This window comes from Quercus robur, chromosome 8 (assembly GCF_932294415.1).
Source record: "Quercus robur chromosome 8, dhQueRobu3.1, whole genome shotgun sequence".
Lineage (NCBI taxonomy): Eukaryota > Viridiplantae > Streptophyta > Magnoliopsida > Fagales > Fagaceae > Quercus > Quercus robur.
The window spans coordinates 4007113-4031633 of NC_065541.1; the positions used below are offsets into that span (position 1 = coordinate 4007113).

Consider the following 24521-nt stretch of genomic DNA (forward strand, 5'->3'; position numbering starts at 1 on the left):
AGGGGATTATTAGTTGGTGATTGTGGTGCTTTGATTTCTTTACAAGTTCTTTTAGCTTTATTGGTAAATATGGTATAGAGGGTAGACCGGCAGAATCATACATAGTGGAATGCGCCTGTACAGGCTAGGAAGGGTTAAAGCCATAACAGTGTTGCTACTCTACAGCTGAGTAAACTCAAAGAGTACAGGAAAAAAACAATAAAATGCCAATCGTAGGATTCTTATCCAAGGCACATCTGTTACCAAAGCTCCATCATCCTTTATTTTCTAACTTAAGCATTAGAAAGGTTTTGGCCACCACATCAATGTTATTTTGATAGTATATACATTGCCTAGTATAGCCGTGCAATCAACTGTGATTATCATCAGCAAATGGTACGAAAGTGTAAAATGCAAGACCCAATCCTTTTGCAGATTCCAAGTCATCGAAGAGCTGTGGAAATAATTGCTCCTTTGGCTTGAAAGGCAATTGCTTTATTTGAGAGTCAATATTGGGGAGGAAAAAAGGTTCTGCATGGTGGATTTGATTAGAACGAGCCTGAGGAGGCTATAAAGGTATTCATGGAATTGCAAGAAGCCAAGAAATGGTTGGTTTGATTAAAAGGAATCCATGGCATATTGTGTAAAGAGACCAAGAAAATTGTAGTAGTAATATAGGAATATTAACAATTTAACATGTTACTATCGATGCCATTTCCTAATTATGAAGCCATGTAATAGACAGGTGTGTAAATTGGATATATTTAAAGATCAACCACTAGGGTTTAGAGGGATAACCTAGTGGTTCTAGCACTTCTTGTGGTGTCTGGGCAATGCCGTAGAACCAAAATAAAATAAAAATCTACTTGAATTTCTTTGAACTTCAATCACAAATTTTGCAGGGAGGGCTCATAAAACCTTGTATGCGCATGCAAGAATATTTTTAACAATACATTCATGACTTATTTTTTTGCAACTTTCTAATTAATCTCTAAATTTTAATTTTAATATTTATTACTGCTTTGTAAATCAATTGTATTAGCTGGTCGAAAATTAAGACTTAAATCCCCTTTTGGTCATTTACTTGGGGTTGAAGAGCAAGACGATGTTTGAAGGGCAAGACGAAGCTGGGATTGGGGTTGTGGTTCAGAACTCATTAGGTGAGGTTATGGCAGCTCAATCGGAAAAAATTAAAAAACCTTCATCAGTTGAGATTCTGGAGATGTTAGCTCAAATAACACATTATCTTATTGAATATGTGGATTTCTATAATGCATTGCTTTTCATACACATTCTTCATACCACAATAATGCACCACAATATAAGCATTTGCATGATGGTTGGCCAAAGCCCAAAGTTGCATGGTTCATAATATTTTCCTGAATTATAATTAATGTAGAGTTTTAGATTGACATCCGATGTCTAAATAATTAACAAAAAATATGATTTAATGTAAAAATATGTTTATTACTAAGATGAAGCCTTTGTTTTTGTTGGTTGCTGGAAATTATAGGAAATTATAGCTGAATTGTTTGGTATATTATCTGCATAAACATGATTATGTAACTTTTTCTCAAAAAAAAAAAAAAAAAAAAAAACCTACTATAAAACAATATATGTTGTAATTATTGCAAAATAATTAGAAACATAAATGTTTATAAAAAATAAAAATAAAAAGTAGAAACACTTCTTATGCCAGTTTTATTTCTAACATTGTTGAGATCTTCTCTTCTAGATTGTAGTCACTTTTCAGTTTAAAATGAATAAAGCAAGTTAATTTTAGATACTATGGGACAATACAATTTTATATTTATTCATAATGAAAAGAAAAAAGTACCTGCTATAATATGTAAATTAAAAATGTAAATTCTAATAATATATTAATATTATCTAATTAAAACGTTAAACAAAGAGAGAGAAAAAATTAAAGCTTACCTTCCTTGAAGCCCAAAAACTCATATTCTATCTGGATATTACCTTGCTTAATCTCAATTAAAGTCTAAACCTATTTAATTTAATGGGTTTTGGTGGTGCAGAGCATGAATCAGGTATTTCATTAATTCATCCAACAATTTGAGTGAGAGTAATGATACAATACAATTAGAGATAGAGATGATTCCATTCAAATATTGTAAACAATCCAAATGACTCTAAAATTCAAGGGACAATCAGGTTGATGATTTTTTTTAAATGTGTTTTGGTATTGTGTTTTTTTTTTTTTTTTTAATTTCCCATTACGAAGTCTTCTCTCTCCCTTTTGTACAGCTTTGCTTGAATTCTGATTTGAGAGAGTTTAAATGGAATATATATATATATATATATATATATATATATATATTTAGAGAGTGTTAACCTATGACATTTGCTCCTGATAATAAAAACATTAATAGGTTTTTGGTATAGACGATAATTGAATCTCAAATCTCTTATTCAACAATTAGAGATTTTACTAGTTGAGCTAACTATAACCCACTAAATGGAATATCTAAATAGATTATTATCCACTCATTAAAATATATATATATATATATATATATATATATGGATTGTATTTAGTATTTTTTACTATGTTTCGAATCAAATGAAATATTTTTCTCAAAAAAAAAAAAAAAAATTCAAATGAAATATGTGGACTGATTCTTTTGTTAACAATAAATGGAATATAAATATTAGTTATATCGGCTTATAGCTAGAGTTTTGTTTGGGATTTATAATTGAAATATGTATATTAGCTAAAGTTAATTTGGTTTTGCTCCTTTCGTTTTAAAGTAAAATATTTTATATGTATCTACTATTTTTTTCCAAAATAAAACAATTAACAATCAAATTACAAGCAACAAATAAAATGGATGACGATTATGGAATACTAGCCTCATCACACATGCTCGCGTGTGCAATGAGACTCTTTTTCTTTTTTTCGTTTTTTTTTGGGGGGGGGGGGGGGTTAGTGTCATAGTTTTTCATTCGTACCAATTTAAGTTTTACATGTTTTCCCACTAACATCACTCATTTAAAACCACTAATACAACTAGGAATGTCATGAGGCTAGCTTAAAAAAATGAACAAATCCACACACAAACATATGATTTCAATTTTCGGTGTTCATTTTTTGGAGTTAGCCTCATAACACTCTAGCTGTATTTGTAGTTCTAAATGCATAATATTAGTGGAAAAACTTATAAATCTTTAATTGGGATGAATGAAAAATTATGACACTAAAAAAAAGTCATTGTGCATGTAATGAGGCTAGTATGATATTGTGATCTATAAGATCTTAAATTTAAGTCTCATCATAAAAATTTTGGCCAGTTTGTGGAATGAGGGAAATATCATGGGCTGAATTTAAGTTTCTTTATCAAAATCTATAGGTTTATATTGTACTAGCATTGTAAGATTTACATTGCGAACTAAACAAATGTGTACAAATCCATAATGTAAACCTTACATTGCTAGTATAATTTAAATTAAGAATTTTCCTATAAGATACTCCACAAGTTTGGAGGCTCAACTTGAAAACTTAGCAAGAGAAAGAGATGAGGAACCTATCAATGGTCTTTAGAAGTACAAATCACCAAGACCTTTTTGTGATTGGTCCTTTCGAGCATTCACAATAAGGTTGCTAAAATGACTATTTAGTCATTTTAGCAATCAAAACACCAAAAACACACACTACAGCAAAGAAGGTAAAGCTCAAAATTTTTGAGTGATTGCTAGAGTGAGCTGCTATCTCTAGCAGTTCATTGTAGCTGGAAGGTATTAACAAAAAATATTTTTTTTATTCCCCACACGCTCACTTCTCACTCCACATGCATATTTTTTCTTTTCTCTCTTTTCTTTTCTTTCTCCTTTCTCACTTCTCCTCTGCTCTCTCCTCTTGGTTCCGACTCCAACCCATGTGAAATCGGATTGTGGACATCGGCATTGAGTTGAGATCGGATTCGAGGGCATTGGTGTGGAGATCGGATCCATGGGTTTGGGTTGCCTATTTCGTGATTTGTGAGGTGTCGCCAGTTCGGATTCGTGGGTTTGGGTTGGCCGTGCTTGATGGTGTGGCTATGGGTCTCTTCAATATCTTGTAGTTCAATTGGTTCGTGGGTCGTGGGTGATTGTGCTTCGTTGGGTTTGATTGGTTCGTGGGTCGATTTGGTTGGTTGGGTCGTGGGTAACGATGATTGTGCATCAATGGCTCGATTTGTTTGATTTCTATTAAGTTGTGTTGTGTTTCTGGTTGTGGTTGAGAAGTGGAAGAGGAAGGTTGGTGGTGGTTGGATTATAGGTTTGTTTTGGCTTTTGTTTTTTGTTTTTTTTTTGGTGGTTGGTGGTCATGGGTTGAGAAGTGGAAAAGAAACGTTGTTGATGGCTGAATTTTTTTATTTTTTTTTTCTGTTACGATTTGTGGTTGTGGCTAGTGGGGTGATGGTGGAGGTGGTTGTTGCTGTTGTGTTGGTTTTTGTGGTGGATGTTTATTATTATCTTATTGAGTTGTTTATATTATTTTAAATGAGTTGCTAGAAAAATAGTGTCTTTGATGTTGGGTGTATTATAAAGTGAGTTGTTAAAATAGATAAAGTTGTTTTTCAAGTTGCTAAAAGCTATATTTTTTAGTCCCAAGTTCTTAGGGTCAACTATAAATCCTCAATTCTATGTGTGTCAAATTCCACGTGTTCGTGCATAGCGTCGTATATTTTGTTCACAATCAAACTAGTCAGTCCTAAGCTTGGAAAAAGGGGAAGATTACGGTAAGTTGACAAACAGTTAAAATTTAGTCGCTCTATTATGAATAGATCCATTAATAATAATCTTTTTTAAAAAAATGTTGTTAGCTTCAGTGTAATATTGGTGAAAAGGTACACTTTGTTAGAAACAAAACCTTTTTCCCAAGATTCCCTCAACCTCTAATAATCAATTAGCGCATATAATTGAATGAAAATTTGTAGCTAGATTCATATAAAGTGATCAAAAGAAGTATGAAAGCATCACCTTGGCCACTTTTAATTGGGAACCACCCTCTATTCTCTAAGTGCCCTGTTAATGGACTTATATATGGGTTAAGATTAGACCACTCTTTGCTTCATTTTGGATGAATTATACAAGCAATACCACAAAAGGAAACATCCAAACATCACTATTTTTATTTGAAGTGTACAAAAGATTTGGTCTTAGGCTTATAATAGACCACATACTCTTTGTTTCCACCAGTTTTTTTTTTTTTTTTTTTTTATCATTGTTTCCACTATTTGTTTCCTTTTGATCGCCTATTGCTCTTCTTCTTTTTTTACCTTCATAATGCCCCATTTGTGTTCGGCTTTCTTATTCTAAATGAAAAAGACAAACCCTTTTCCCCTTTTCTTCAATAATTTCGTTGTTAAATAAAAATAGGGCTCTAATGAAAACAAAGCTTTGTCAATCATTGTCCTCTATCGTAATTTTCTCATCCTAATCAATCCTTAATTCAGGAATTTGTTCTCTAATACCTTCCTTTTAACTCTATAAACTATTCAGAGAGAGATAATGGACGTAAGGTGGGAGAAAGCTCATGTAACCTGGCCTATGAAAACCTTTTCTTTACCTAAAGCAAAAAAAAATAGTAACATTTCTATTCAATCTCATAGTCATAGAATCAACATTTGTGTACTAGAGTTTAGAGCCTTTTTCAAAAAAATTATCTAACCCTTTTTTCTTACTTCAACAAGGTAAACCCGGACCATTTTATGTGCCGGGTCATCAGGTTATCAGTTTGACTAGCCGGGCCGGGTTTAATAACATTGTACTCAACCATATGCATATGCAGGATTGAAATCTTGCACACACACTCTCGATTTCATGTATGCATCCTAAGTCCTAACACAAGAACTTAAATTTTACAAGTTAGATTGAGTTAACTAAAAAAAATTAATTAAAGGAAAAGAAAAAAAAAACAACTGAAGAAAAACATAAGAAACCCTAAAAACTAAATATGATCAACTCAATATCCTATTAACACAACAAGTAAAAGGCATGATCATAAAATGAATCTTGAAATGCATTACATCAAGAAACTCAAGATTAACCTAGCCTCTCTATATATACCCTATTTAAGGTTTCTTATAATTCAAAACGATTCATTATGGTAAAAATACAGTTGCTGGGATTTTTTGAGGTGGATTTATGTCTGTCAAGTTGCACAAGTGTTGAGCAAAGTTTGTTTAACCAAATTGTGACTGGAGACAGAATTTGCCCTAGTTCATCTCTCTTATGAAGAAGTTGCTATGTTTGTATACCGTAGGGTTTTGTAACCAAGCATCTTCTTGATCTTCATTGTCTGGATGAACTGAAGAACTTTGCAGCCAACAACCTTCTCTAGTTGGTGATTGAAGTCGCGTACTGGGATCCATGCAATTGGTTAGTTATGTATTGGGAGCCGTGCATTACAAGGAGAGATTGTCACTACAGAACAAGTCCAATTGGGTATTGGGATAAGGGTTCAACTGTAGGTTGGTATAAGGTATTGGGATTCCTTTACTTGTAACCGCTAGTTTTGATAATAATTGATTTTCGAGAGTGGTGACCTTAAAATCATCCGGTGGGATTTTTGCCGTGTTGGTTTTCCCCATTCGAAAACAAATCATCTTGTCAATTTAATTTCCGCTGCACTTAGTTTAATTGGTGATTTTTTTTGTGCTACCACGCACTTTGCATGTTAATTTGATTAATTAATAAACTTGGCTAATTAATCAATTCATTAATCACAAGGGGTTAATACGTTTTTGGCCTATCAAAGGGGACCAAATACTCTATAGCTAGGTTGACTGCACTTTCGGCCATTTCTCCTCCCTTGTTTGATCATTGGCCACAATTACCTACAAACGAACCAATTCAATGCTAGATGTCACATAAATAAAATCACATTTAGATGGAAAATAAAAAACTTGCCTCTGTTTCAAAATTTACCTCAATATCCTTGTTCTCCTTGAAAACTTTTACAAATTTATTGTGCACTAAAAGAAAAATCTCCTACAAACTCAGCGATGCAGTAGAACGAAAGAATCGTTGCCTTAAGCCAACAACCTACTTATTTAGAAACATAGTGACACAAAAATATATGTCAAATACGGGTGGCAAATGGGCGAGTTGGGTTTGTAATTACCCATTTATCCATTTATGACCCGTTTATATATAAATTAATTATCCATTACCCGCCCAACCCATTTAATTAGTAACCCATCCATTTAACCTAATATGACCCAAATACTTTAAAACTAGTTGAATACCCTATTGACTTCCAAAATTACTAAAATACCCTTAAATACTCAAAATGACCCAAATACCCCCTACACTTCCAAAATTACCAGTATACCCTTGGACATCCAAAATATTGTCTGTGGAGGTTTATTTCTTTGTTGACAAACTGTATTTGAATCCAAGCAGTACCAAGTGGTTTTGTAGCCAACTTTGAACTATATAGTATATACAAAGTATACTCCGGAATCATCTTTTATTATTATTATTATGATTATTTTAAAAATTTTTGTTGCTTTAGCTTTTACTTTTTCTCTTGCAAGGACCATTTTGTAAAATGCTTCTAGGATGCTATTTTATTCTGATTTATAAACAACCTACCCTTTCTTAAAGAAAGCTAATTAGTTTGAACTCGATCCCATCATGAGAAGTGGTTTTCTTTTTCTTAGGAGACAAGTAGATAGCGAACAAAGAAAATGTCAAATTCGAACCATAGATTTAAAACACTCCAAAGAATGTCATTACCGTTCATCTATCACTTGAAGGATTAAACCCAATGACTTGTGAATTTATATGATGGAAGAGTTGGAAATGGATAGAAAAATAGGATATGGAATGATAAATAGCTCCCCACAACATCAACTTTCAAAGTTACGTCATCATTGGCACTGAATATCTTGCAGCGTCAAGCGTTGGAAAATGAATTCATTGACACTGAGGCTAAGAGTTGGAAGACAAAATTGGTGAGGCAAGTTTTTTTTTCCTCATAAAGCAAACGTTATTTTGGGACTACCAATCAGTACTGCTCTTCCGAATGATGCTCTGATATTGACAACAGCTCCAATTGGGAAGTTCTCAATTAGAAGTGCTTACAAGATCGCTATAAAGTTTCGGGATCAAAGTGACAGTGGTAGCTGCTCTAATGATAGTGATACTAAGAAGTTTTGGAAAAGACTTCGGGGATTAAATATTCCTAGCAAGGTGGAACATTTTTCTTGGAGAGCCTACAAGAATTCTCTCCCTACACTAGCTAACCTCCAACGTCGGGGTATTGTTGAGAGTGCCATATGTGAGCCATGTGGGTGTGGGTGTGAGTCTACGGGTCATGTCTTTTAGGGTTGTGCATATGCTACATAAATTTGGCCTTTAACTTATGTCCTCAGGTTGGTGAAGGGAGTTCAAATTCGTGAGTTCATGGACTTGTTAATGGTCCCTAATTTTTTATTGTTAGTGCAGTGAAGAGATTATTTTATTGTATTTTCTATATTATTTTAATTTATTGTATTCTAAAATAGAATCTTTGATTTTGGGTGTATTGTACAATAAGGTACTAAAAGCTAAATTTTTTAACTCTTTCGTTGTGAATGCTCTGAGGAATAAAAAATGAAAAAAGAAAAGTCAATTACTTCACTAAATATTTTTAATTAAAATCTTTAAAAGAAGTACAAAAACAAGTGACAAAAAACTAAATTTAGAAGACAATATACAAATAATATAATAATTCATTATTTTCATTAGTTATTTCTAGATATCAATGGTTTTACTAGACTGAAACTTTTTAAAGTTTCCTCAACATAATGTTTGTAACTATAGCATTATAATTAAATGATTTTATGTTTCTAATTTTTTTTGAGATAATTTCAACCTAAGGTGTCCGCTCTTAATGATAGCTTTTTATCATTATCATCAAATCAAGATGCTAATCGATTTTTCGTGCATGCAGAGATTGAACCCCAAATCTCTTATTCATCATAAAAAACTTTACCAAATGTACTAACTGAAACCCACGAAAATGGCTTTGCTATTAGTTATTCTCGTACACCTTAAAACAGAGGAAAATGTAAAAAGAAAAAATAGTATAAAAATTTAAAATACCAATACAAAATATGAGATATTGAGACAAAAATATAAAGCAATTTTCTTTGGCTCAACTTTATTTTAAATTCAAATTTTGCTTTGTGTTTTTTTTTTGGTCCTAATCACTAGCTAACATGCACATGAGTTCTAGTGTTCTACGCAATAACAATTTCACTTACAAGAATTACTTGCCATGTGAAATTTTTAATTGAACGTACGTATGTTATTTACAACTTATAAATGAATCAAAGCTTAAATTTAGCATTAAGTGAGTTTGTTCATCGTCAATATTCTTTATTTGAAATGAGTTAATTTCATGATTTAGATTGAATATTGTAAATTTGAAATATTTATTCAATTTAAAAAGAAGGAAAATGTATTATTAAAATTTAAAATACCAATACAAAATATGAGATATTGAGACCCAATTTTTTTTTTTCTTTTTTCTTTTGGGAAAATGATAATATCATTGAGAGGAAAACCACACAAGCAAATAAAACAACCCTTTTAATTTTTTAAAAACATAAGAACAAATATTCTTTAATGAATTCATTACATTCCAAAAGAAATATTACATTCCAAAAGAAATTTTAAATGGTTCTTCCGTCCATTGGTATTTTGAAAGCAAAAAGAACAAGGGGGTGAAAAAAAAAAAAAAAACTGATTTTTTATTCATCAAAAAAATATTTGAAAATCATTATGTTTTTTAGTATTTATTTTTTTAAATCATTTTGGGTTTATATGGCATAACGGCTAGTAAGTCTAATCATTTTGGTCTAGTGTTTTCAATTTTTCATTCTCTCTCACCTTCCTTTCTTCCCTTTTCTCTCTGAAAAAATTCTCTCAATTTTTTCTCAAATAACACAACCCATTTTGATCTTCAACCCATCTTCAAAAGCAGAAAATTTTCCCAACTGCTGCCTTGCTCTCTCCTTATTCGACACTTCCCAGTCCACAACAGACCTGATCTGGCTTTCCTCACCACAAAAACAGACCGATTCAATTCAAGAAAACGGGTTCAAAGATTTTCCCCAGAAAACAGGTTTGTTTTTTCGGCTTTAACTTCTGGAATTGCTTATAAATATGCATATACATTGTTGCTTGTTTGATTAGGTAGAAATTTTTGGCCTATATAATTGTAAAGTGTGAATCTTGAAAGCTGTTTCAGAACTTGGGTGGTTCTGTTTGTTTTGGGTTCATGGGTAATGTGGTTGTTTCATTTCAAGTCCTTGAAATTAAACAAGGCACACCTATTCCTGACAGGGTTTTTTTTTTCGGCTTTAACATTTGGAATTGCTTATTAATATGCATATACATTGTTGCTTGTTAGATTAGGTAGAATTTTTTTGGCCTATATAATTGCAAAGTGTGAATCTTGAAAGCTGTTTCAGAACTTGGGTGGTTCTGTTTGTTTCTTTGAGTTACAATATATGTTTTGGGTTCATTGGTAATGTGGTTGTTTCATTTCAAGTCCTTGAAATTAGGGTTTTTAATTGGAGAATGTATGATTTCTTTATTTGGGTGGGAAGTATTTGAAGAGATTTTCTGAATTGGCCAAACTTACTAGCTATTTGATGAATGGGTGCGTGAGGAGTGGGGATTTGGATGGTGTTTTTGGGCTTTTTGATGAGTTGAAGGAGAAGCTTGGTGGGTTTGTGGAGAATGGGGTTGTGTATGGGGCTTTGGTCAAAGGGTATTTCATGAAAGGGATGGAGAAGGAGGCTATGCAGTTTTATGAGGAGGCTGTTGGGAAGGGTTCAAAGGTGAAGATGAGTGCAGTCGAGTTTAATTCGTTGTTGGATGCTTTGAATAAAAATGGGAAGTTCAAGTTGGGGTTGAGGTTGTTTGATAAGCTGATTGAGGAGAATAGGCCCCCGTGGTGTTTGACGGTGAATTTGGGGAGTTTTAATGTGATGGTGGATGGGTATTGCATGCAGGGGAGGTTTAAGGATGCAATTGAGGTTTTTAGGTAGATGGGACAGTATAGGTGTAGTCCGGATACTTTGTCGTTCAATAATTTGATCGAGCAGTTGTGTGATAATGGGATGTTGGGTGATGCCGAGGAGGTATATGGGGAGATGAGTGAGAAGGGGGTGAACCTGGATGAGTTTACGTTTGTGTTATTGATGGATGCTTGTTTTAAGGCAGATAGGGCGGATGATGCAGCCGGGTATCATAGAAAAATGGTTGAGTCAGGGCTGAGGCCAAACTTGGGGGTTTATAATAAGTTGGTTGATGGGTTGGTTAGAGTAGGGAAGGTGGATGATGCCAAGTCGTTTTTTGATCTGATGGTGAAGAAGCTCAAGATGGATGTTGCGAGTTATGAGTTTATAATGAAGGCGTTGAGTGAGGTTGGGAAGTTGGATGAGGTGCTTAATGTGGTTGATACGATGTTGGATGATGATGGGGTTGAATTAACTGAGGAGTTGCAGGAGTTTGTAAAAGGGGAGTTGAGGAAAGAAGGAAGGGAAGAGGATTTGGGGAAGCTTCTAGACGAAAAGGAAAGGTAGAAGGCTGAAGCTAAGGCTAAGGAGGCTGAAGCAGCAGAAGCTGCCATGAGGCCGTTGCTTCTTTGCAAACTTTTGTATGGAGAGGCAAAAAAATGATATCATCTTTTGGTTTTTTAGTTTTCTCTGTGACATGCTATATTTTAACTTTCTGTTCAGGAAAAAAAAAAAAAAAAAAGGGAATTTATCTGCCTACCTTTTTTGTTGGGCAAAGTTGCTATACAAGCATTATCCTTTGATTAAATGACTTAAATTTCATTGATTTGTAGTTGGATTTATATTGATTAACCATAATTAATAGTTTTGTATATTTTAGACAGTTTTTTTTATTTATAAATTTGTCTTTTTTGCTGTTTGAACAGATTCTAAAATGAGTAAAGCAAAATATGTACCTGACCCTATTCTTGAAGACATCGTTCGCAACTGTGGGCTAGCTAGTCGATTGAAATTTTCTGCTGCTTCAAAGGGGTGGGGATTAATTGTTGAGAAAATTCGTAAAGACTCACCGGTGACAACAGATTTGGGCTTTGTGGTGGCGGCATATGCTGGTAGCATTAAACAAAGATTTACCATTTGGAAGGTTGAAAAGGAGGGTACAGAGTCTGTCAAGGTATTATCTGATACTACACGTTTGTCCTTCGTTGGCTGCTCCGGGGGATGTATTCTGTTCAGGGAGAATTTTTATGACCGAAAGAAGGAGTTTCAGGTTACTGATCCTCTGGAAGGATTTCAATGGAAGGTCCCATTTCATCCCAAAGCTGGTCCTCATCCAAAATTTGCAGTAACAGGACACAAACAGTTTCTGCTATTGTTCCAATTGTTCAAGCACACAAACGTAGTCGATTCAACTACCAGATTCGTGCTATTCAACTCAGGATGCCATGAGTGGGAAGAGAGGGTAGTTTATATAAGAAATTCTTATTTGATGAAAGAAAAAGAATTTAAGCGGGATGACTGCAACAAGGATGGGGTTTTTTGGCAACAGAAATTTTACTCCTTTTGGAGTTCTCTTCTAATGGAGTATGATGTTGATAATGATGTGTTGACGCTTTTCAGAATACCTGAGGAAATGCATTTGTTAGAATCAAAGTCAAGGTTACTTTTATACAGATGGTTGGATTCTGAATTGCATCTTTGGCGTTTCCAGGGGCAGCACAGCCAATCTATTTTGAAGAAATTGTGTGCAATAACAGAAATTTCTAGAGGCCAGCCTTTATTTTTTGATGAAGATGTAGGGATCATCTATATGAGAGGTCAAGATACGGTATTGTTTTCTTATAGTTTAGAGAATCACGAAGAGGTGAAATTGTTGGAAATAAGCAGCAATAATGCTGAAGTTAAAATGTATAAATTCTGAGAGGAAGTGAAGTGATGTTGAGGCTTCTGGAGGTTACACGGATTTTTTTGATGTAGGTGTATTTGCTGGTATGTTGACATTTTTTTAGAATTTCTTTTTTTTTTTTTTGAAAACAAATTTGACATTGGCTGCTCCAAATATCTCTCTCTTTACAGAAGGACAAAAAAGGGCATTCTCATCCCAAATGTATAGGGGTTTTCAATAGTAAATAGGGATTTTTTTTTTTTTTGATATATTTGTGGAGGCTCCAAATCTCTCTCTTTACAGATAAGGATTGGCATACTTACTCATCGCATTCTCTTTTACATTTGTTAGTCTTTCTTCTTCTTCTTTTTTAGGACATGTATACTGTGTGTATGTGATTTCTGTTTGTTCTTTTGAAGATTCTGTGGATTCCTTTTCTTTGCAATTTACACGTCTATCCAATAGGATTAATTTGAACACACAAATTTCACCCTTCATTTTGCCTTTTGTTTGTACTAGTGACAAACCCTTCTGTGCCGTTAATTATTCTAACCCTTCTGTGCATGTGCCAATATCACCCTGAAGCAATCAATAACACATCACTGCTGAGTACCAATGTAGGCAATAACTCAACTGAAGTACTGAATGCCATGACACAGCCGTAACAGGTACAGACACTTCTGATTCTTCCCAGCAGAATGGAACAGTGACTGTACCTGATTCAGCTCATGCTCATAATTTAACAGTGGATGTTTTGACTACTGGAGACGGTGTGAGTGCACAAAGCTTGAAAATTGAAGAGACCAATAGCTCTACGACAGTTTCTGAAAGCAATCAATCTGATGGTAATTCAAAAGAAGCAGAACAGATAGTTATAGTTCTGGAAGAAAAAAAAAAAAAACCCATTAGTGTAATTAATCCCTTCAGCTTATAGATAGTTGAATTTGTGCATTACGTGTGTGTTTGTATGAGAGAGAGATCAAACCCGACACCATGGTCCTGAAGCTTGAGGTATTGAAGTGAGGATATCAATGTAACTCTCACTGAGAGAGCTCCAATTTATATTTCAAATCCACTCTAATATTTTGTTTAGTGTCCCTCTATTTAGAACTGGTTTAAAATTAATTTTAACTCATGTAAAACTACCTTTAACATAAAACGACCTACAGTACCTGCTGCAAAATCGTTCTTCTAATAGTTTTTCAGATTCATAACACTAGTCACTTGATTTTGATGAATAAACTACCCGGACTGATTAACTTCCTCTATTTTTTTCCCCGGACTACCAAATGGTTGATGATGTATTTGTTTACTTCTAATGTACATGAAATTCTATGTATTTGTGAGAGTTTTCCCTTCTTATGTAAAAGAGAGAGTGTGTGCATTTCATGACATAATATTCTTTATTAAGCATGTTATAATTCTTATTCTTGCCACAACAACAAGATGCAAACAAACAATAAAACTCTGGTTGATTGAATTTTGAAAGAGAGTTTCATCAATTATTGTATCACTCTCATCTATATCTATATATATAATAATAGGTAAAGCAGAGAAAAACTCAAAATAGAATTCCAAATTAGAGCTCCAATTTTGCGCCGTGTGCCCTAAATTATTTATTTTTAAAGAGTTTTATTTCTTAATTTTAGAATCAAATGTGGGATCACATCATAAATATTTATCCAAGTGAGTTATTATGTATACAAAAACTAAAGAGTCTAAAATAAATAAACCATAAAAAAAAGCTTCACAATAATTTAAAAAAAACACAGACAATTTACATTTTATAGCTAATAATATCCTTACAAATTTGTTTTAAAGAGTTAACAAAATATAAAAATGACTATCAATAGTATTTAAATTATATATATATGAATTATATTATGCATTTTATTGGGAGAAAATGGGAAAATACCCTTTTTTGGGAAATTAAACATTTGTTTGCCCTCTTTCTGAAACTAAATAGGGAAATGCCCCTCTTTTGTAACTCGACAATAGAGAAATCGAGTTTTAATAAATAACTCGATATTTTTATGATCAAGTTAGTCTGACCCTTCGAATTTTTCCCAATAAAAAAATGTTTGTGTAGACGTTCATAACTCGGGAAACTGGAAATCGAGTTTTTTTCAGCGGTTTGAATCAATAGGACCCTAACGTCTCACAACGCTATTCAGTCACTCGCTCTCCCTGTACACTCTCTTTCCCTCGCTCTCTGCCATCACTCTCTCTCCACACTCTGCCTCTCTCGCTCTGCGATCAGGCTTCCCCACTCTTCCTCGAGTCTCCATCAGTCGTCGTTGGTTCCCGCCGCCGCTGATTACAGGTACGGTCCTCTCCCTCTGAAATATTTTCTGATGTTGGTTAATGTTAGGTTGCGTTTTGTGTGGGATTTTGATTATTTTGTTGAAACTTAAGAAGTAGTAAATTTACTAATGAAGATGAGAATTTTGTTATCTTTTATATGCTGCAATGATGATTTTCTCATTAATGAGTTTAAATGTGCTTGGGGTTTTGATGAGGGGTTTTGGCAAATCGGGTGGTGGTGTTTCAGTGATGTCTCTGGGTTTAGTACAGCAACAAAGAGATTAAGTTCTTTGATATCCCTTAAAAGTTTTAGTACTCATTGTTTTTGGTATATCTAGGTTGTTATAAATTTCATTATTTCTTGGGATTGACACTACTTTTGTTGTGCATATCAGTCCAATATAGAAAATTTTAAGTAACTGTACTGAAAAAACAAATTAATTCCCTGGTACCCTCAGCTTATATGTGCAACTGTATGGCTAGAGAAGCTGATATAGCAAGCATAGAAGTTCTTTTGCTTGCAATACAGCTCCTATTTGTTTTAAATTGACCATATGGAGGGGGAGAGGAATAATTGAACATTCAATGGTCCTGCACCCTTTGGTGAATTTGAGATTCTTGTTTGATCCGTAAAATATTATAATATTGTTTACTCTAATTCTTTATTTAAAGAATTTGGAGAGTGAGTGCCTGCTTATTAAGGTTTCTCTAAATCAAGGTGGTACTCTTCTATAGGAGCACAAATATGTGAACTATTTTTTGCCCCCTTTTATTTTGAGTTGGCTAGTTACTATGGATTAAGAAATTTAAAATCTTTGTGTAAATGAAAATGGGTGCTTCTATTGTGGATATTTCAGGCCCCATTTGTGCGGTTGTAACTCATTCCAACACTCGACATGTTTCCCTGGTTTCTTTTTCTATTGTCATCCATTTGCACTCATCACAAGTTTTTAGAACTTAAGATTTGCATAGATGAATTTGTCATTCGCTCTATAGCCTCATATGATACTTTGCATTAGTCAATGGTGAGCAAATAGAAATGATTGGCATGCTTTATACATGGTTTTTTTTTTATCTAAATATGGAAGTTTAGGTATGTGCTTCCTTATTTGCACTCTTCTATTTTTGGGTCATGCTTTGGGATACAAGGGTTTTTATGAATTTTTTTACCCGTAAATGAATCTGTTTAATATGTTTAAGTAAGGTATGTCTACATGGGATGGTGTTTGATGAGGATGTAAGGAATGATCTTTCTTTATCAATTGATTTATTTATTTTCTTCATAATGTGTCAGGTTGTGTGTTTTTTCTTAGCCAGACTGCAACTTCGTTTTTGTTAATTGAAGTCTAGCTATTTGTTTTCTATATCATCATTGATATCATTTTCTGTCAGGATGGAGACCACTGGAGTTTTATACTTTTATAATTTTATTATGTCTTGCTATTTGTTAGTTAGAAGTTTTGAATCTTGATGTGTCTACAAAAGGTGAAATTGTGATTCACAATCTTGATTTGTGATGACGTGTCTACACTCTATAGGGAGGGAAAATGTTGATTTTCTGATGCAACAGAGTGTGTAGAATTCTTGAATCTTTATATATGAGGACATAAGGCAATAATCTGTTTTTATCAATTGAAATCATTATTCTTTCCTCAACATGCGAGTGCCTCGGTTAAGGAAAAAAAAATGATTGTCTTTAGTTTGTCAGCTTGCAACTTGTTTTATGGTAAACACTGATTTTTCATTAGGTCTTGCTATTTATTGTTAGTGAAAAGACTTTAACTCATGGTTTGTCTACGTGAGGGAAAATTGTGATTTACTTTTGCAGCAAGGTTATGGTGTAGAAGTGTTGAATCTTTATTACTGTTAAGGGGCAATATGAAAGCCCTTGAAATATTCTTTTGATTTCACATTTTTTACCGCTAAATGTTTGAATGTTATCTTCTCACTTGTTCAATTTATTTTATGGATTTTGTTTCTTGGCAGTTTTTTTAAGGCATATATGTTTGATCCGTTTTTCTTGATCACTTTGGTCCTCTTTATTAGGTGCACAAATATTTTAGGTGGTGCACAAAAGTAATAAGGAAAAAGTTAACAACGAAAAAGTGAATAGAGCAAAGAAAAGGGTGTTGTTCTCACATTCATTGAGGAGTCCATTTTGTAAATTAATGGTGGGGTTCATAATAAATTTGAGAGGAGGGGGTTTCATTTCTTCGTATTTTAGGAGCACTTAAATTTTTAGATTTTGGGGTTCATAATAAAGCTTAGATTTTGGATACATTTTTAGGGACTTTGTAGAGGAGAAGAAAAAAGTATTTAGTTTTTATGACGGTTGATTATAGTTCTCATAAAGTGGTGTTATAACTTATATTTTCATAAATAGTTAATTAATAATTATCCTAAGCTTTAAGAAGTGATTTAAATAGTTTTGAAATAATTTTTTTTATGGCAAGTTCTTATTTATTTAAGAAGTGATGTTGAAAATCTTGTGCTCAAAATATAATGTCTTACTGAATCTATGCTTTTATTTTATATTAATTGTGGTTTACTTGTTAGAAAATTGCTAACAATGTATTTGCTGCCATGTCAGATATGCAGGCACTAGATAGAGTGCGGCCTGGACCCGATGTGGATACCCAGTTGGCCCAGCAGCCGAATCATCGGTCAAGTCCGCTTTGGAGGTGCGCCGCTGACAAGGTATGTAGTAGTATTATTAATACATGTTTGTTTTATAGTTACCTCGTGTTTAATCTCCTAACACAATACTCGTCCGTGTGCAGGAGGTGCCTGGCATGATAAAGGTTCGACGCCGTAAATGTGTATTGCCACAGGGTGGGCTAGATCCACGTATCATGCAACACATAGATGCAGCAGGGTTGATTGGTTTATTCAAGGTTCCTGATATGGAGGTCGACCACGCCTTGATCACGGCGTTGGTTGAGCGGTGGCGTCCGGAGACGCACACGTTCCACTTACCCCATGGAGAAATGGGTATCACCTTGCAAGATATGGAGGTGATGTTGGGGCTTCCGGTGGATGGGTTGCCTGTCACTGGGAAGACAGACTACCAATGGAGTTAGCTGTGTGAACAGTTGTTGGGCCATAAACCTCCACCCCCGATACCAAAGTCAAACAAGTCTACCCTTGCTGGGGCGAGGATAAGATACACCTGGCTTGATGCACAGTTTGCCGATCCCTTAGCTGCGGACGCTGCTGACGAAGTCGTGCAGCAACATGCCCGCTACCACCTACTTGTACGGATGGGGGCCCTCTTGTTCATGGACAGGTCTGCGGACGGGGTCTCACTAGTGCCTCTGCAGTTGCTCAACCCAGTCAGCAATGCGAGACGGTATAGCTGGGGTAGTGCAGCATTGGCCTGGCTGTATAGGCAACTTTGTGGTGCATCGAAGAAGGATGCGATGTAGATTGGAGGAGCACTCTTGTTGGTGCAGCTATGGGCCTATTCAAGGTTCCCACAATTATGCCCTGTTGTGAGGCCGCCTCTACCGCCAGTGCACTCAGGGCCCCTTGCCATTAGGTACGTTCATTGAGTTCTCGTTATTTGTCTCTTTCATATAATTAAAAATATGCCAAACTAACAAACAAAAGAAACTTATCAATGCTTAGTATATGGATGTGAAATATAAAAGCAAATTTTGTTAAATGTAAGGTTAAATGTAAGGTTCAGTAATGAGCATTTGTCGACACCCCATGTTTGGTAGGTGGAGCGGGCCAAAATGCACCGCAGAGCATGCCACACACGTCCTTGCTGCATACTGGGCGTCACTGGCTACACTACGGGCCGAGCAGGTATTCGGTTAATTTAGTTTGAATTCTTATGACCACGTTTCCCTCAATTCTTATGACTACGAGCCGAGCACGTTTCCCTCAAATGCACCGCACATGCTTTTATTTTCGTTTCCCTCAATTGCATGACCACGTTTTTATTTTTATTTTATTTTGAATTCTTGGATTGTTGTAGGAATGAGTTGATTTCATAATACCATCCCATCATTTTGTTTGATACTTGGATTTCCATCCCATCATTTAACTCAATTGGAATGTCCATCGTGAAGTACTTCACATTAGAACTTCCATTTGTAGCACCTGCATGAATACGACCAAACATAAAGTAAAAAATTCTTGAATGTTAAATCAAAGGGTTTTTTCCAAATTGGGTTGGATTGAAGGGTTTTTTCTAATGCAACCCAACTCACATGACTCAGGTTAAGTTGGGTTAAATCAATGGGTTATATATAAATTTAGTCATATATATATAAAGTAGAATTTGGCTATATTCTTCATTATGTACGGAAACGTTTGTGATTTACACCGAAAAAAAAAAAAAGAAAAAAAAAAAGAAAAACACAGAATAAATTGTCCCTTTTCCAAGATGTTTGAAGCATGTGCAACATGCGCAAAAGATTGAGCATGAAGTCTTGGTTTAGTGCAAGACAGTGAGTTCAAACTTGTGTTGCAACCAAAAAACAAAAACTCCACCAATTGTTACAAATGTCATTAATCTGATGCAATGAAGAGAAGACGCACATATTGGATTATGTAATTGGTTATAATTCAATGAGAAATGAATTTACCTAAGAGTATACCAAAGATAATCAGATTTGTCCTTGGTTGTATTTGTGTGCTCAAGTAATTCATTTGATTTTAATGATGCATCTTCGAAACTCACGATGACATCTTTAAATTCTTTCCTGCTACTAACTGAATCAAAAGTTTGTGTTCATTTTCTGATTATGTCATTATACACCGTTTCAACCTATTTAACACGAGAAAATAGAACTTTTAGCCTGCTATGAAAATAAACTAAAAAATTTCAAAACAATATTTCTTAAGACTTTATATAAGGCGAATGATTGTAAACGCAGAAGATATCAATTAAATTCTAAACAACAAATTTCCTACTATAAACTTGACAAATATGGGTCTTTTCAGAACAAGGGAATCAAGGCATATTAGAATACAAATGATATTTTCAAAACGCAAACAATATATGCTACAAATTTGATTAAACAAATAAAATTTAAGCTTGTATGGTTTGTAATTAAGCTTGTACAGTTTGTAATTAATTAATAAAATGTTATGAGCTTAAAACCATAGTTATTGCTCTGCCTAATAAGTAGACAATTTAGTATTTCTTCTTCTAACATAGGGGTATCCAGGATTACAAACATTGTTATTGTGATGCAAAAAACATTGTTACATTGTAAGTTATAAATTACCTTTGCTGAATTGAAGGTTATACTTTTACAGTCTAGTAAAATACTGTTTGACTTCGATTTACGTATTCAAGTGGTATATTCAATTGTTAATCAGTGATATATGAGAAAACATAAAGACGCTTGACACATTACCTCTTGTTGTTGACCTAAATGAAAAGTTAGTTCGTGCTCCTTGCACCAAAGTTGGAGAGCACAATTTAATTGCAGCATGCAACTCCTTAAGTTGTCCCCACTTTAGCTGCCTTAATAGTCCTAAAATTATTAAAAGCTATGGATTATTAATGAGTACTTTATTCATATAATTTTAGAAGCGTGTAAAATATGCTACTCACCATATTCTTCAAGAGGAATGTAATTTTAGACATTGACATGATTAGTTTGAGATAACTAAAAGGCTTACGTAATTTCGAACACTAAAATTTATAAGAAATATATATTTACATAGAAATATAATAACAGTATTTGATGAGGATTATACCATGTAATAATTTACATAGCTTCCATTTCTTGCAATATAAAGTGCTACTTGAAATGCAATGTCTTCAGTAGACCTTATATATGTCTTCCCTCCATATTTTTTATAGCTTCAAGAGCAAATTAAGTACAGTTACTTTAGTGTTACAATGATTAATAGTCATTTTGTTCTCATTCATTGAAACATTGTTAATGACTAATGCAATTAATGTAGCACAATATTTCTATTATGATAAAAAGATTTTGCAAAATCATCAACTTGGATTCATCTTACAGCCATAAGGATGCTCTAGTACCCTCCTCTAAGTTTGGTTCAGATTGAAAACTCTAGTATTTGATGGTGTCAGTTAGCTTTCAACCCTGTCCAGCATATGAACATGGGGCTGAAAATGGTGGACATGAACAACCTAGATCTTTTAATATTTTTTGCAGGTCAATTTTGTGGTTCTTTTACTTTCTGCCCAATAATCCCTGAAGATTTTGTGTACGGCTAGAAGCAAGAAGTTCCATGCTTTGCATATTACATATCACAAACATAATGTTAAATTAGTATGATGTCTTACTATCACAAACATAATCCACTTATGCAGATTGTATGGGAGCCATACACGCATACGCTGGGCTCCCTACCTGCGTATTGCACTGCCGGGCAGCATATTTGGAGGGCCGAGGTGCCGTTGATATTCTTTTGGATAGTGGAGTGGCATCATCCTGAGCGAGTCCTCCGTCAGTTTGGGATGAAGCAACCAGTTCCAAGTGTCGTGGATACGTCGACTACCCTTCACAAGATATCCCTTCAGGGTAAATGGGAGAAGAACTGGGAGGTAGAACATGATCCCTTTATTCAGCAATGGGCCAACCGAGTGAATGTAGTTCGCGGGTCCGATCTCCTAGACGGTGATGATACGTACCTCGTTGAGTACATGATGTGGTACAATCGCCACACAAGGCGGTACATAACACCAGAGTCTGCGTATTGGGAACTCATGGTGAGGCAACAATTCCTATTTTATGGATGAAACCATTGTTCGATTAAATATCCTCAGCAGCTTTATCATGCATGCAAAAGTCCACAATAATTATCATTGTTACATCTCTATAAGTTTCTCTGTCATTTTGTTTTAAAGTCAAAAAATACTGCATGAGTCTTTCATTATGTTTTAAAGTCAAAATACTGCATGATTTAAGTTGTTCATAACAAACTGAATTTGTCTTGATCCAATTTGTTTGCGTGAGGAATGGTTAATGGGCAATGACTAATGATGACCACACCTTTGTTCATATAATTACATTCAACTTTTGAAAAGGGTGGGTTGGGTTGGGTTTTATTGTATTTTATTTTATTTTCTGTTTAATTTTTTTTTTTTGTTTTTGGTTGGCTTGTACTTTCAAATGGACGGTGCAACTCTGTGTAGTAGTGATAAATTCACATTTCATGATAGTTTAGATAGCCTTTCCTCCAGGACTGATTAATGTATTACATATTCCTTGATAGATATTACCTTTAGGATTGGGAAGTCCCTTACTAAACTGTTGGTAGAATGCAATTCCCAACAGCTTAAAGGTCATTTAAAATCTTGCAAGTATGTAGCAAGGAGATGTGCATTTATACTAGATTCAAGTATGATATATGTTCTAAGTTTTTGGTACTTCCCTTGATTGAAACTTGAAGCTCGCGTTTGATATTTTCAATTCATTTGATTTGGGCGTGTACATTAGGAAATAATAACTTCAAAATATGTGTCCTGATTGCAATGTGATATTAATGGAGTTGTAAATCTAGTGAAGCCTAGATACAGAAGTGAAATTCTGATATTTTCACTTATGCTAAGATTGAACTTATGTACAACCAACTATACGTGTTTTTTAGAAGTATTATCTCAATGTTTAGATTGCATAGCGATAAACATAACAGGAAACTGAAAATTCCTGAGTGTTGGGTTGGAACTATAAATTTTTGCACAGGGGGGGCCAACCCCTATTTTTATACACTGTCTTTTTAAAGATGCTTCATAATTATAAGTAATATAAGGATTTCATTAGCTATGTTTGCTACTTTTTCTTTTGATTTTGGAACAGATTTATCCAAGTTTTGCATCATACTTGCGTTCTTGCTTTTATGACGCCCTTGTTTTGTAGGTTCGGACGATGATTAGGTCTATACAGAGGTGCGATGAAGGTTCTGACATGCACACTGACCTTACATTTACACTAGAGCTTGTGGAGGAGCTAGGCCGACTTAAATTGGCGAATGCGCTTGCAGAAGCAGTTGACATTGGTACACAGGCCCCAGTTCGTGGCGGGCAACGTGGTGGGTCTCATGGGGGTGGACATCGTGGAGGTGGTCAAGCTGGTCGCAACCGTACGACCGAGTCGGCTCCCATCTACGAGGAAGGGAATAAGTCGGGTGCAGAAGAGGCATGGCTTGGCACTGATTGGGTACTGTCTGATGACGACGGCAGGACACCGCGATGCACGCCTGGCGATGGTGCTGGGCCATCCCATAGCGTCGATCATCAGGGCACTGTTCCAGCCCACACTACATCCCATGGTGCTAGCACGGACTATGAGGGCCCTCCTCGTATGTCGCCCCCAGTTTTCAGTGGATCTGCCCATGATGGTGGATGCATATTTGTCCCCACACCAGGCATGCCTACCCCACCTCTAGTGCATGTGGACCCCACCATGTTAGCTCCATCTCAAACCCCCCACGGAGAGGCTGTACAGATTGAGCAGATACCGGCTGAGGACATTGAGCCGGTGGAGGCTTTGCGGAGATCGCGACACCCGCGTGCGCATGCTCCCGATTGCGGGACCGGTGATGGTATGTACTTCGTCTACACTTCCCATCTTCTTGAGCTACTTCTACTGTGCATTTGATTGATTATGTTAATTTAATTATGCTGTTGTGTCTGATGAAACAGGTAAGATTAGACCTGTCAGGGCATATGGGCGGAAACGAAAAGATCATTAAATGCCTTAGTGTATGCTTATACTTCCTGCCTATAGGTGACTGCATAGTTACGTTTCACTTTTCTTCTAAAGTAGTATTTTTTTTTTAGACCTAACTGCAATGGTGGACACGAAAAGGCCATTGAGCCGGATTGTCCCTGTGTGCTTATTCTTCATGTGTATATGTGACTGGAATAAGCATGCAAAATGTTCTACTAATTGGGGAGAATCTTGGTGGCTGTGCATCTATTTCTGGATCATTGCTTGGGGAGAATACTGGCTGTCAATGTGTTTGTTGTCAAGAAATTGATATTTTGGAGAAAACCCATAAGGCGTATTGTATTTATTGATGTATTAGGAAGTTTTTCTGCACTTGGAGTTTTGATTGTAAATTGACAAATGTCTGGATTGGTATTCATTTGAAGCCAAACTTTCTTGTGTTTTTGTATGTTGTTAGCTACAGTAAAGTGGGTTGTAAGAGAGTAATTTGTTTTTTTATTTTTTATTTTTTATTTTTGTGAGAAACAAATGTGTGGTATTGTTGATAAGCAAGAAGAAATAATTTGATACTTTCCGTAAAAGAGTTTCATGACGAAGTTTATGCGGATCAATGGCAGAACCAACTCCTTTGTAGCAAATCAAGGAATGCCAGTCTCTACAATGCTTGGC

The 24521-nt window shown here is 34.9% G+C and overlaps 1 protein-coding gene and 1 pseudogene across 1 annotated transcript; both read left to right on the forward strand.

Moving 5' to 3' along the window:
• Positions 1–1084: 1084 nt before the first annotated feature.
• Positions 1085–11660, forward strand: LOC126695709 (pentatricopeptide repeat-containing protein At3g49240, mitochondrial-like; annotated as a pseudogene).
• A 9868-nt stretch (positions 11661–21528) lies between these two features.
• On the forward strand, positions 21529–23939 carry LOC126694247 (uncharacterized). Its single transcript, XM_050390331.1, has 3 exons — positions 21529–21889; positions 23040–23724; positions 23825–23939. Exons 1-3 carry the CDS (start codon positions 21638–21640, stop codon positions 23872–23874), a joined length of 987 nt encoding a protein of 328 aa, XP_050246288.1. The 5' UTR covers positions 21529–21637; the 3' UTR covers positions 23875–23939.
• The last annotated feature ends 582 nt before the right edge of the window (positions 23940–24521 follow it).

What these genes read in the sequence shown, in the direction of transcription:
- LOC126694247 (XM_050390331.1), top strand. Translation starts at nt 21,638, where the DNA reads ATGAAGCAACCAGTTCCAAGTGTCGTGGATACGTCGACTACCCTTCAC. An exon ending in CTGCGTATTGGGAACTCATG is followed by an intron (nt 21,890 to 23,039) that starts GTGAGGCAACAA and finishes CTTGTTTTGTAG; the next exon opens with GTTCGGACGATGATTAGGTC. An exon ending in CGATTGCGGGACCGGTGATG is followed by an intron (nt 23,725 to 23,824) that starts GTATGTACTTCG and finishes CTGATGAAACAG; the next exon opens with GTAAGATTAGACCTGTCAGG.